Below are 13,503 nucleotides of genomic sequence, written 5' to 3' on the forward strand. Positions count from 1 at the left end.
GAGGAAGTTCTGATTTTGCCTGGGGAGTTTAGGGAGATACGGGTCCTTTCTCAGGATGGGGCAGTACTGAGGAATGTGGAAGGGCTTTGGTGTGTGATGTTTTTCCTAAAGGTCTGTCTTAGGTATGCCAAGAGGAAGTGGCATGTGGCAAGAGAGCAAGGGGAGATGGAGAGCTGGTAGCAYGGCTGGTGAAGAGCAGAAAAAGTGCTATAGGAAAAGCTGCCTTGTGTCAATGAATCAAAGCCTCTAATAGTCTGTGCACTAACTAGTGCTATGTCTGGGCTGTCTGTGTCCGTTTATCCCTGTTTGCCAGGCTTGTACATAACATTGTAAATAACAGCTCAGACCCTGAAATACTGCAGCCTAAAAAAAAGGTTTTATTGCTCAGATAGGAATGAGTGAGGTAATAAGACTGCCTTACATGTACCTGCTCTCTTGTTGGGGATGAGGTGAAAGTCATGGGTGAAGACATTTGGCTTTTGATTACACAAAATATTAGCAGAAGTGGTGGCGTAACAGCCAGAGTCAGGCAATGTAAAGGCTGATCCAGTTCCTCCTGGAATTTGCCTCAGAGATTGCCTGGGCTGCTTCAGGCATCAGCCTGGGACCACAGTCCTGTCGGTAGTGTCCTGGGGACATTAAAAAATGTGTAGGAATGCTGTCCGTTGTCAGAACTTTGCGGCGTTATGTTCACACTCTTGGCTGGAGTGCCGGCAGCGCCCAGCGTGGCTGCGAGTCCCAGGGACAGTGTGCCCACGGCAGGAGGGATTGTGTGCATCCGTGTCTCACCCAGCAGAGGGCTCCCCTTCTAAGCTAATAAAAGTCAGGCTTTGCGGCTGACCTAACGGAAATCAATGCTTGGCTAACCCTTGTACCATGGAACGCTTTAGCCTTGCTTTAAGTTTTGAAACAAACCTGTGCCCGATGTTTCTCAATACCTAATTGCAAGGATTTGGTAAAAGAGAAACTATGTACAACGTTATTAGCGTATTTTATAGATTGATATATCCATGGGTAGGTATTTATATGTAAGTGTGTAAGCATGCAAGCCTGTCAGACCTGATCCCTTTTTCCCTATTTCAGATATCATTTTTAGTTAAAATGCTATGTTAATAGAAGAATGCCATGAGTGTGACTGCAAGTGATAGTAGGCTGCAGGTTAAATGGGCAGCACTCAGGGTTTTGAAATTTAAATAAAAAATTAAGACAGGGCAATATTTGAAAATACAGGTGTGTGCATGCTGATATCTTGTTTTGACAAGACACTTGATTCTCTCCTGCAGGATAATGAGGAACTCATTATCTCTCTGTGGATACTAGTGATTTTTAAATGGATAAAAAAAATTCAGTGAATCAGGTTTGGGTCGTCTTTTCTCCTTTGATTATCTGAATCTGTATTGTGGCCCTCTAAACCAAGAAATGTTTTCAATCCCTTCTGTAATTTTAACAGTAAAGAAATATATCAACTACAATCTAAAGCTGGATTAGTTCAGAAACACAGTTTTCCATCTCCACTTGAAGTAGTCTGTACCTTTATGACTCTACTACATTAAATTATRTTTAGAACTGACAATTGTTGACGTAGACAGAGGCTCAAACTAGGGAAGAAAGCAGTTTTTATAGCTGAAGCTAATCAATCAACTGCAATTATGCAAAACATAAAAAATATACTGCTGATATTTGGGATTTCATTATTAGGTGCAAGTGGTGTTTCATAGCATAGGAGGATTTTGGTATGCAAAATATTAAGGAGGCAAAAGCTTTTTGAYACTGTTTGGCTGCCTTAAGAAGCAACAAGCAGATCTCAAAGAAATTCTCTGTTTTTGTTAGAAATTCTCACTGTTTACTGGAAGTGAGGGGAAAACATTAATCTCTTTCTCTCCTCTTAATTCTTCTTTCTCTGCTTCTCCTTTTACTTTGAATTTATTTCCTTGAGGACGTTTAGCTGGCAAAGAAGGTAACCTCTGTTGGCAGAGGGGAGCGGACTCCTCAGTTGCTGCTCTGTTCCTTTAGCAGGTTTGATCTCCACCAAAAGCTAAGGCAAGGAAAATAAATTTAACCTAAGCTTTTCCCTCTTTGTACAGTTCCTTTTCCCACCTGCCTGCCCRAGAAATGAACAATCCTGATATGTTGGAAACCATCATGGATACAGACATGTGTTCTTTCTAATATTTTTAGTTTATAGGAAATTGATAAAAAGCCCCGCAGCCTCAGACCTTGGGTCTGAGGGTCTTGGATCAGCACCTGTGTTTGTGATCCAGCATGAGTGTGTAGGAGGTGATGCTGTGCAGGCTATTTTGCTTGCACAGGGCTTCTTCAAGAGATATAGCTCTTTTCAAGGAAAACTTTTATTCTATTTTTTTTTCTGCAGTTAGCCACTTCCTGCATTTGGCTGGTTTTGGTGCTTTTCTCGTCTTCAATATTGCATGCAGCAGCCAGTGATAGGGTCTATGTTAAGGCCTCTTACAATGGTCTTCTCATTTACTTAGCTAAAATGAGAAAGTTAGCCCTGCACTGGCCACTTGTTAGCTGATGACAACTTTTACTTTGAATCTGGCTCCCCCTCCCCCACCTGAAATCCCTGGCTCAGCAAATATTTGAACCTACCCAAGTTAATCATGAAACTGAGATCTTTATCTGAGAGAGACGTGCAAGCTACTGAGGGTGGTGGTTTCTTTTTTTTTTTTTTTTTCACAGTACTGAAGTCAGGTTCACTTTTTAATGATGAACCAGAGTAAGTGGATACCTTCTGCACAGCACAGAGGTTTAAGCAGTTGAGAGCGAAGGCTTGGATTTTCTCACTGCAAGTTAAGGATCTTTCAGGGTTTTTTTATGGAACACTGGTTGGAAAGCAGAGCAATCTCTGTTTTTTCATTGCTTCAGAGAAGTTTCCTAGTAAATGAAGGCTTTAAGGTTTATTTTTGAGTAAGATTTTTGTAAGAGGAAACCAATATGCGATTGTGTTTTCATCTATATTACAAGAGTGATGGTTTGCGATGCATAATTTACAAAGTAAGTGATTTTGAATTTCTGTGKTTTTTTCWTCTTCTTGTGCGAGTATTTTACTGTAACTGATTAMCAGATAGAGCTTTAAAAGTCTTAAGATACATGAATTCAAGTCAAGTACTTCAGTACCTCTCCAGGGTATATACTGAATGGGGAATAGCCTTTCTGCCTGCTGTCCTTTCTGTAGGCTAGGCTGGTCTGAGCTGGGCACTAACCTGATTATACAAGTTTGTTCAGTCCTAAATTTGGCCACCATTGAAACCCTAGGGAAGTAATTTTTCCTGGAAAGTCTTTATTCAATGGATAAAAAACTTAGGGATCCCACATGAGCCCTAAAAGCAGCAGTGCAGTTTTTGTAGGAAATATTTGTAACTTRATTTAAATAATTACCTTGGCAACTCAACTGTTTGGGTAGCAGGTGGGCTAAACTTATAACTTCAGTGTTCAGACTTCTGTCTAGGGTGATTTTAAGTATCCTATTTCATTTTGGAAATGGAAAGAATCTGCATGTCTACCTCAACAGGAAGGGGAGAGTCTACTTCAAAATGAAGCTTCTTAATGTATGAAGCACATCTTTTTGTGTATGTTGGTACTCCAGACATGCTCTTGTATGTTGCTTGTCTAAAAAGGGTAACCTGCTCAGGGGCACAGACAGTGGGGAGTGAGGGGGGAGGCAGGGGCTTAACATGTGCAAAATATTTGAAAAGCATATAAATTGTGTTAATTTCTTTAATGAGTATTTGTGAGATAGAGCACATTTCAGCATATTCCAGGATTTCTTATGATGTAGGCACAGATAGTTGCCACAGCCAGTCTTTGTTGTGGTTATTTTTAGTCTGTTTTTTTCTCCCCCCATAGATTATAGTGAGTATAAAGCATTCATATTGCTTTACATAGCATTCTGCTCTGGAATTAATAGCCTATTCTGTCCATGTTTCTTCCAAGAGGTCAGAGAGAGTTACAGTCAGTGATGGGGGGAGTTAAGATGGAATATTTATAAATGGTTGGAGGATGCTGATGACATAAAGTCAAGGGGCAAAGGAAACACTGGCAGTGGACTCTTGCTTTTAGAAACCATTAACTTGATAAATATATCAATGAGAGTAGGATGGAGAAACTGTGTGAAAAGGCAGACTAAATTTTGTATCCTCACAGCCTTTTATATGTTCTGCAAAACCCCTTTTCAAGATCTTGCTAAGTTTTGACTTTCTTGCATGGTTTGAGTGAATCTGCTGAATCTAAGATTACAATATTTGGGGTTCAGATTTCAATATTAATTATTTTAGATAGATAGATTTGAATTGACTTTTATTATATTAATGGTAAGAGATGATGACATCTGTGCAGTAAGAATATTTTGTATGATAACACAAACTCTGTCAGACCTGTGTGCCCATTAAAATAGGAGAAATCTGTAGAGTTTAAAAACATAATCCATTATTTCATTATATGGATATACACATCTCTCTGTGTGTTTTTAAAATGAGTGTGTAATGGATATACACACACAGAGTCATGCTTTTCCCTAATGCATCTCTAATGTGTGCAGTAGGTGTAGAATCCTTTTAAATCTTTTTGAATGGCAGAGCAGGCATTCAAGCAGGGGAATGCACCTGAGATGTGACTGACCTGCTTCTGAAGGGAGCTGCCCTGTGTGTGTGTGTGTGTGTGTGTGTGTGTGTGTGTGTGTGTGTGTGTGTAAGAGCTACGTGCTGCAGCATATCAGCCTTTTGTCATCCTGCCAGGACTGGACTGTACCATGCTGCAAAGTCAGGAAAATGAGCCAGGAACACAGGCAAGGGGAGCCTGCTTGCTGCTTTTGTGTGTAATACCAGCTTTATGTTGCAGTTCTGCTAAATGTAGGTTCTTCCCAAAACTGAAATTGTTTTAAGAATAATGTGGAACAAAATGAGGAAGCAGGAGTGGTTTGGTGACATTATTTTGACATGATTGGCTGAGGATTATGATGTAATAGGTTACAGTGCAGCCCCTTATAGGTTTTAAAATGAATTCCAAGACACCATTACAAAGACAGCCTGACTCTTTTCTTGTATCTGAGCTTACTCAGTGAAACTCATACAAATGTACAATACTGTTTGGAATATGGAAGAACTGGATATAGAATATCCTAAGACAGATATAAATTGTGGCACAGACTTGATGTTTTACATAGAAATGGATCCACCAGGTAAAACTGCAGTCTTATTATAGAGGACTTAATTAATTTTGGTCTTTACAATAGCTGCTGAAAAATTCTTACTGGATTTGTAGGATTTCTTTACTTTGTTATTGATACAAATGTTTTTTCTTTTTTTCATAAATAAGAATGAAATTGTGGATTAGTGCATGGTTGTAATAATTAGAATCTTAACATTCTGAAATACCTGTCTGCTTACTTAATTAAATTTTTTACTGAATTGACCTGTTTCTGTTTTGATTTTGTTATGTCAGATGTAGTTCTACTCCTACTATTATATAATTAAAAATTGTATTTTTTAAATTATTATTTATGCTCTCTCTRTTCTACACTTAGCCTAAAAAGAGATGCTGTAGTAACACTTATTTCCTGAAACAGTGATTACAAATCATTGGCTTGGGTTGTTTAAGGAAAAACATTTTTAAAATCTAGCAATATTATTAAATGCCTGTTATAGCATCACTTTTGCATATTATATGAAAATATTATGCTATCCTAATATTCCTTGAAACTTTAAAAACATTATCTTTTGAGCCGGGTCATAGTATACAGGACAGGAATGATGTACTTACTGGAGAACTGAAAGAGCTGAGTTGATTTTTAATCCTGATTCCAATGTAGGTCCCCCTCGTTACTAAGTCAGTGCTGCAGTATCTTCTCTGGCACCCACTGGTATACATATGCAGCTTTGACATTGAAAAGAGGGGGGTGTGTTTTTTAATCAGTCCTGGCATTTGGAACACAATTTATTCTGTAGAATACTAAGATTAACACAGGGGATATTTGGGTCACAGATGGGTTTCTGAAACTGTTGGGTTCGGGTTTTTTTTTTTTGGTTTTTTGCAAATCATTGCACAGAATGCTGAGGATCACATTCTTCAAATCCTCTTCTGAGGATACTTCTTCAAATATACTGTATTGCTATGGGTTTGCATTTTTTATTACTCGGCTTGTAGAGAAGAAGGCAGCAAAATTATTCTGAGATCACTACATAGGAGGCTAAAAATAATTTGGCATGTTTTATTACTTGTATTCACCTGAAGATAGTGAAAGAAGGTAAAAGCAAACTTCAGGGTTTTGTTTTTTTTTTTCTCAAATGCTTTCTTGGCAGGGGGAGGAGTAGGGTATGGTGTTATATTTTCCTTAAAATTTATTTTTGCAAGATGATACCATTTTTTGAAACAGTACAACTTCATTTTGAATTATTTTGTTTTCAGTGCAGCATCTTGATTTCTGTAATGTCTTTTACAGACTTACTGATGCACAACTCTATTTGGCAACCAGCTCTTTTTTTAATGCACTCATATAATTAAAAAATTCATGTAATAATGTGCAATTTCATGGAATATATGGTCATGTTTTCAGTGAGTTACAACTTTTCTTCCCCCCTTTCACTTACAGCCCTGCCTCCTAAGCCACCGAAACCTAATACTGTAACTAACAATAGCATGAATAACAACATGTCATTACAAGACGCTGAATGGTACTGGGGAGATATCTCAAGGTAAATCACCTCAAGATAGGTATTTCTTTCTTGTGTTTGACTTAATGCTATTCTTGCTTTGCTGTTCTGTGTATATGTATTGTGCTTTGAGTGTAGAAAAATCATGGTTCTAAGAGTAAATTCTGGATGTTTTCCACCAAAAATGTATTAAGAGTTCGTTTTATTACAAACATGACTTAAAAGTTGCTGGCAGTCAGTTAGAACGTAGTATGCAAAACGATTGCTCTATTATTTTAAGACAATTATATGAAATGCAAGCATGAAAAGGGAGCACTAAGAAAGAAATCATTTTCTTCTTGTCTTTCATTCAGAACCTCAACTGGAGGCACAATAGTTAGCCAGTCAGACTAACAAGTGCTATATATTAGCAACATTTTTGTCTGTACTATATATAGGTATATTAAACCAGCACTGGCTGCTCCAAGTGTACAGACTTGTATGAACAAGCAGAAAGACCTTTGCATGAATAATAATTTTATCCAGAGTGAGAGTACAGAGTATGCCATTTTTATATCCCAGTTGTTCTCTAGCAATTTTAAATAAGGTATTAAATATTTGTCTTAATATCAAGATATAGAAGGCTTCTAAAACTTATTTATTTCAAAGCATTTGAATTTTAATTTAGAGCACCATGAAAGAATAAATGTATGAGAACTAATTTAAATGATTGGTTACTTTTGGTTTCATTTTAGAGAAGAAGTAAATGAGAAACTTCGAGACACAGCTGATGGTACCTTTTTGGTACGAGATGCTTCAACCAAAATGCATGGGGACTACACACTTACACTGAGGTAAGACTAGTTATACTAGGTCTGTAATACTTGATAGTAAAATGCAATAACTGCACTAAATGTGGAATATTCTTTAGGAAATAATACTTGCAGCATGCCTAACTTTTCAATATACTTCATTTACAGGAAAGGAGGAAATAACAAATTAATCAAAATTTTTCATCGAGATGGAAAATACGGTTTTTCTGACCCATTAACTTTCAACTCTGTGGTCGAGCTAATAAACCACTACCGGAATGAATCTCTAGCCCAGTATAATCCTAAACTGGATGTAAAATTACTCTACCCAGTATCTAAGTATCAGCAGGTAATTTAGTTTATTTTCTTTGCCTTTCACTTAAGTATGGAGAAATTATTGCAGACTAGGAAGTAATTTATCATTAAGAACTTCAGCTCTGTTAATGTTTGAAAAAATTAGGTGGGTACAAAACCTGATATTTTTGTTTAAAACCAGCTCCACACTTTGCATGTATTTAAAACTTTAAATACTGCAGATACACTATTAAGAAATAAACAGCCTGAATAAATATCCCACTTAGTGCTGAAATATGTAGTTTTCAGTATAAAGCTAAATACTTGAAATAAAAAATTCCTTTTTGTCATTAATTTTTCATTTGCATATTATGCATTTAGTATATTATATCCHCATATTGGTGAAAGTGAAATCACATTTCCATGTAATTATCTAAGATATTTCAAGCAGTTTAATCCAGAAAATCTGTGCACTATAATTGTCTTCTTACCAAATACCTTTCTTTCTGCTCATCCTTCCAGGATCAAGTTGTAAAAGAGGATAGCATTGAAGCAGTGGGAAAGAAGTTACATGAATATAATACCCAGTTCCAAGAAAAAAGCAGAGAATATGACMGACTCTATGAAGACTACACAAGAACATCTCAGGTGAGCTTGATTTGAATCAAAGGGAGAGTGGAAAACTTTGAAGACTATTAATGTGAATTTATACTGTCATCTTCCCACTCCTCACTTCTACCACCACTGCCATTGTCCTGAAGTGGTTGCTCAGAATAGTGCAGTTACTTAGTCAGGTTTGAACAGACACCACCTGTAAACTAAGCAACCTGTGCCCGAGTTTGACAGCTGCATCCAAGTCAAGTACGTAACTATCTTGATTTGCCACAACTTCTGCGCACTGACCTCATCAAGCTGAGTTATGGTTTTCAAGACACATTTTTAGGAAAGCATTGCATTTTATTGTGAGTTTTTGAAGGGTCTGCAAGATAAAAAGACGTGTTGATGCAATGTGGGAATGAAAAGCTGCCTCTGTCCTTCTTTCAGCTTAATGAATTTTTGGCCTCTCTTTGGAGTGCAAGTGAATTAGTGCCCAGAACCAGTTTTTACAGACCCAAAATCCAGACTGCTTCTTAAAGGGTGCAGGAAATACGCCTAAAAATAATTGAAGAAAATTGGAAAATTGCTGGCAACTTGAACTAATGACTTAAGACTTTGCTTTCAACTAGGTATTTCAGGGCAGGAGAATAAACTAGATAACCTCCTGAGACCTGTCCAGGCCACCTTTATTGCAGAAAGCCAGGTGTGCCTCTGAGGACTTAAGCTGGTACAAAGGGCAAAGTGCGCTGCCATAAGGGTCTAAGCATCAATTTATTTACACAAAGCAAAGATTGTAACCGGGTTTTTTTCAGCAGTTCTACTTTCTTGATTAACCTCATCATGGAAAGCTTGTCATGGTAGCCTTTTGCATAGGCCCATTGTCTCTCTGCCATAAGACTCTGCAGATGGAATATGTTTTGCTAAAGGGATATGGAAAGGATATTCTTCTACAGTATACTGAAGTGCTTCTCTGATACAGGCCAATAAATCTTCCACTTTGTCTGATAACAACTGTAATAATAATTATTTTATTTTTAGGAAATTCAAATGAAAAGAACAGCCATTGAGGCATTTAATGAAACAATAAAAATATTTGAAGAGCAGTGCCAAACACAAGAAAGATACAGTAAGGAATACATTGAAAAATTTAAACGAGAAGGAAATGAAAAAGAAATACAAAGGTCAGTATTTGATTTTGCATATCAAATTGTATGATTTTTGAAAAAACAAACAGTGCCAAGTATACGTCTGCCTAAAACTGAAGCAACGTGACAAGTTTGTTTGTAAGCAAAGAAGCTTCCAATAGGGAAGATGTGAACTGGCAAAATGTATAACTACATCTAGAGAAATAATTTGTTCTCTTAAGTGTCTGTACCTCTAAATAGTAGATTATATAGTTATGAATAAGAGATCAGAGTGTAACTGACTACGCTGTTCTGTCTAGAATCATGCACAACTATGAAAAACTGAAGTCTCGGATAAGTGAAATTGTGGATAGCAGGCGCAGATTAGAAGAAGACTTAAAGAAGCAAGCAGCTGAATACAGAGAGATAGACAAGCGTATGAACAGCATTAAGCCAGACCTCATACAGCTGAGGAAGACAAGAGATCAGTACTTGATGTGAGTATCATGAATTAACAAATGTTCAGTTTGGTTTTTTAATTGTATCCAACTTTTCTGACTAAAAACTAATTTTATTTGCAATTATTGTCCAGGTGGCTGACTCAAAAAGGTGTTCGGCAAAAGAAGCTAAATGAATGGCTTGGAAATGAAAATGCAGAAGAGTAAGTATTGGAAGATTTAAATATTTCTGATGTTTCAAATCATCTGAATACAAAAGTGAGATAAAGCATATTTAAATCTTGGACGACACAAAGGAAATCTCAAGCCTAGGTCTGCAGTAACAATGCACACTGTTAAGACATGACAGCCTACATAATGCAAGTGTTAGAAAGGATGCTGTCTCACCCTCCACTCTTCTTTTTTCAGGGTAGTGCATAGTCAAGTTAGTATAGCAAAGCACTGAAATGTAACCCGTGTCTTTTTTCTTACCAGCAAAATTAAGTTCATAAGGTGTTAGTATCTTAGAGAGATGCCATATGTATGGATTAGTTGTTCAAAAGATCTCCTACGTGTAAGCAGGCTTTTTCCAAATTTCGTCTGTGGGGGTACCATGATGTTATCCAGTATAGTGGTACCCACATCATTATGTCACAATTGCTGCTGGAGATGATAAATTTGTATGTGCTGAGGAGTATCTTTCTGGTTTTGTGGTCTATTTTACTTCTCTGGAAAATGGCAGGATAGTATTCTGTCATTTCAAGCAGTTTAGTTTACTGTAGGTTCTGACAGGGCTTGGCTGATGAATATGTTTCATTTCATTCCTGGGAAAAAAAGCAAAATGTGCTTGGCTTGTGTAAACATAGACCAAATTTAAATATAAGCAAGACAAAAAAAAATCTGAAGTATAATAACAGTGGAAAATGAACAAACAGAAAAATCAAAATTGTCTCAGTAATTTTTATGTCAACATTTTCTGCCTATGTTAGTTTCTTGTGCATGCCTTTTATGCTGCCTGGTTGCCTGTACAATGAAAGCAGCAGACTGACAATTACTCTTTAGTGGATTTGCATTCTTGTCCACATTTATTTTAATTTGGCTTGGTTTATTGAGTCTGCTACTGTTACCCTGGAAATTGTGGTTATCGCTGTGGTAGAAGCAGGAGATAAAAATGACATAGACATTTTAAAACCATGTTGTTTTCTCAGTCTTAGCACAACTTAAAGATGATAAAATATATAGGCATCTGCTTCCAAGTGTTCCTATCACTTAAACAGTAGACAAAGAACAATGCTACTCTGTAGGTTTAGTGTAGCGTCAAAATAGCAGGTGAAACTGTTTGGAGAAAACCTTCATTTTCTCTCATGCTGACACTCCTTGCCAGCAAGGAGTGGTAACTGCTGAAAAATTAAACTTTTAGAATATGGCTGTTTTTCTAAAGTTGTGTTGCAGAAAAAGATAAACTAATATAAAAAGCAGGATGAAAACCAAGAAACATTTTCTCTAGATGCTGGTTGAAAACAGAGCCACTACTGAACCCATGTCAAAAGAGTGATGGGATAAGGGACCCATAGAGAATGTTGTCTGAAACAAAAGAACCATTTTCCTTTAGGAAAAATTGAATTTTGTGTAAGATTTTTGATTTCTGTGGACTTCTTTGAGGTTCTTTAAGAAAGACAGAACTGTGCATGAGTGAGAAGTCATCTTTTCTTAGACCGAGGAAAACTAAAAGGCCTATTACAGAGAGAATACTTGCATTAGCCATACACAGACTGGTAGCAAGCTGAGCAGGAGAGGCAGGGCCAGTCAGTGCAGGCTGCTGTGGGAGTGGGGAGCTCTGAAACTGCAGAATCCTGAAGTGGTGTCCACACAGCTGAGCCAGATGCTTGCTTTAATTTAGAGGGTTGTCTGTAATTCTGAATCAACATTATAGTTGGTGGCTGATTTAGTAGAGCAGGCCCCATATTGCTCTTCTCATAATCTGCTTGTAAAGAGAGAGAAAGAGAGAGGAAGCACTCTACCATTGTACCTTTCCACAAAGCCATCTTCCCTATAAATAATTAATTCTGTCTCCCTGTGCAACTGCTCAGATGCTCTCCAAGCAGCAGCTTGATTTTTGCGTGATTTTTCACTGCTGACCAAGTGTTCTGCTGGAACACTTGGAAATGAAGCTGACTCACAGGGTACTGATTTTGTTGGGCTTGCTATTTACCAAAACAATGAGCAATGGTAGAAGTACAGAAATGCTCACAGCATATTGTGAAAAACAAGACATCATCTTTTTATAGTCTTCCTAAGATTTACATTAGTGTTTTTCAAAGAAAAAAGAAACATAGCTTATATTTTACCAGTTTAAATCCCTAGTTTTACCAAGGAGGCATCCTGCTAACCACTGTAACATGGAGTGAAGACTACTTAATTAGTGGATTTTGTTCTGTGTTTCACAAACACATTTTTTCATTTTTGCAGCCAATACTCTATGGTAGAAGATGATGAGGACTTGCCCCATCATGATGAGAGAACATGGAATGTGGGAAATATCAACAGAAGCCAAGCTGAAAATCTGCTGCGGGGAAAGCGAGACGGAACATTCCTTGTTCGAGAGAGCAGCAAACAAGGCTGCTATGCCTGCTCTGTGGTGTATGTACCCTAATTTGTGAATGATGTAACCAGCATATGAGGGGCCTACCTTGAGCTGGGGACAGATAGACACTTGCATATGCACAATTGGACCTTTGGGCTTAGAAGCAGGTCAAGAAGTCCTCAGGTCGTTCTTATTGCTGCTCCATTTCCTACACAACTCCAACCTGTGACACTCCCACAGAGGATCCTCTCTTGGTAGGGAGACCAGAACATGTGTTCACTCCTTTCCATGCAGCTGCTAAGTCCTGCTTATCTTCCGCCTCCCTAAGCCAGCATGACATCATGAATTTGGACTAAACCTAGGTTTTTACCGTTATCCCACCATGGAAGAGATGAATTCTATGTACTGACTAGCATTTTTAAGATTTATTGCTGGAACCTTATTTTCTGTCTTAATTTTACTGTACTCACAAACTAAAAACTGGTTGTTTTTGTTTCTTTTAGGGTGGATGGTGAAGTAAAGCACTGTGTGATAAACAAAACACCTACTGGGTATGGATTTGCAGAGCCATATAACTTGTACAACTCGCTCAAAGAACTGGTGCTACATTACCAACACACGTCACTTGTGCAGCACAATGACTCTCTCAATGTCACACTAGCCTACCCAGTATATGCACAGCAGAGGCGATGAAGATCTTAATATTCTGGGTTGTTTGTGGTTTGTTTTTTTTTTTTAAGAAATGATTTGGCAACATTGAGGCCTCTGGAAAGAAAAGGCTTCTTTCAGCTTTACTGAAGAATTTGCAGTATCAAAGCTATCTGTCTTCAGATGGGACTAGAGATTTCCTTCACAACTGCAGTGGGAGAGATCACAGCGTTAAGCTGTGAATGTATGTTTGTAATCTGAAGTGCTTTTTTTTTTTTTTTTTTTTTAATTAAAAAAAGAAAAAAACAAGAGAAAAATCCAAACCTGATCTCCCTGCAGGGACATAGAGGCCTTTAAGCATGG

At 37.6% G+C, this 13,503-nt stretch overlaps 1 protein-coding gene across 3 annotated transcripts in view; it reads left to right on the plus strand.

The window, feature by feature from the left end:
• The window catches only part of LOC130582513 (phosphatidylinositol 3-kinase regulatory subunit alpha-like), a 56,318-nt gene extending 42,879 nt beyond the window's left edge, over positions 1-13,439 (plus strand). Inside the window, exons 1-10 of one of the 3 annotated variants that reach the window (XM_057381268.1) lie at positions 2,701-3,012; positions 6,605-6,707; positions 7,400-7,498; positions 7,625-7,805; positions 8,273-8,398; positions 9,386-9,528; positions 9,792-9,968; positions 10,064-10,132; positions 12,378-12,548; positions 12,996-13,434. In XM_057381268.1, the coding sequence (XP_057237251.1) occupies positions 2,997-3,012; positions 6,605-6,707; positions 7,400-7,498; positions 7,625-7,805; positions 8,273-8,398; positions 9,386-9,528; positions 9,792-9,968; positions 10,064-10,132; positions 12,378-12,548; positions 12,996-13,185 (1,275 nt within the window). In that variant the 5' untranslated portion in view covers positions 2,701-2,996 and the 3' untranslated portion in view covers positions 13,186-13,434. Of the gene's footprint in view, positions 1-2,700; positions 3,013-4,754; positions 5,195-6,604; positions 6,708-7,399; positions 7,499-7,624; positions 7,806-8,272; positions 8,399-9,385; positions 9,529-9,791; positions 9,969-10,063; positions 10,133-12,377; positions 12,549-12,995 lie in introns of those variants that run through there. The other 2 variants (XM_057381267.1, XM_057381266.1) reach the window with 2 other exon arrangements.
• The last annotated feature ends 64 nt before the right edge of the window (positions 13,440-13,503 follow it).

The sequence above is a fragment of the Malurus melanocephalus genome, unplaced genomic scaffold (assembly GCF_030028575.1).
Source record: "Malurus melanocephalus ecotype Western Australia unplaced genomic scaffold, MMel_1.1 scaffold_503, whole genome shotgun sequence".
Taxonomy (NCBI): domain Eukaryota; kingdom Metazoa; phylum Chordata; class Aves; order Passeriformes; family Maluridae; genus Malurus; species Malurus melanocephalus.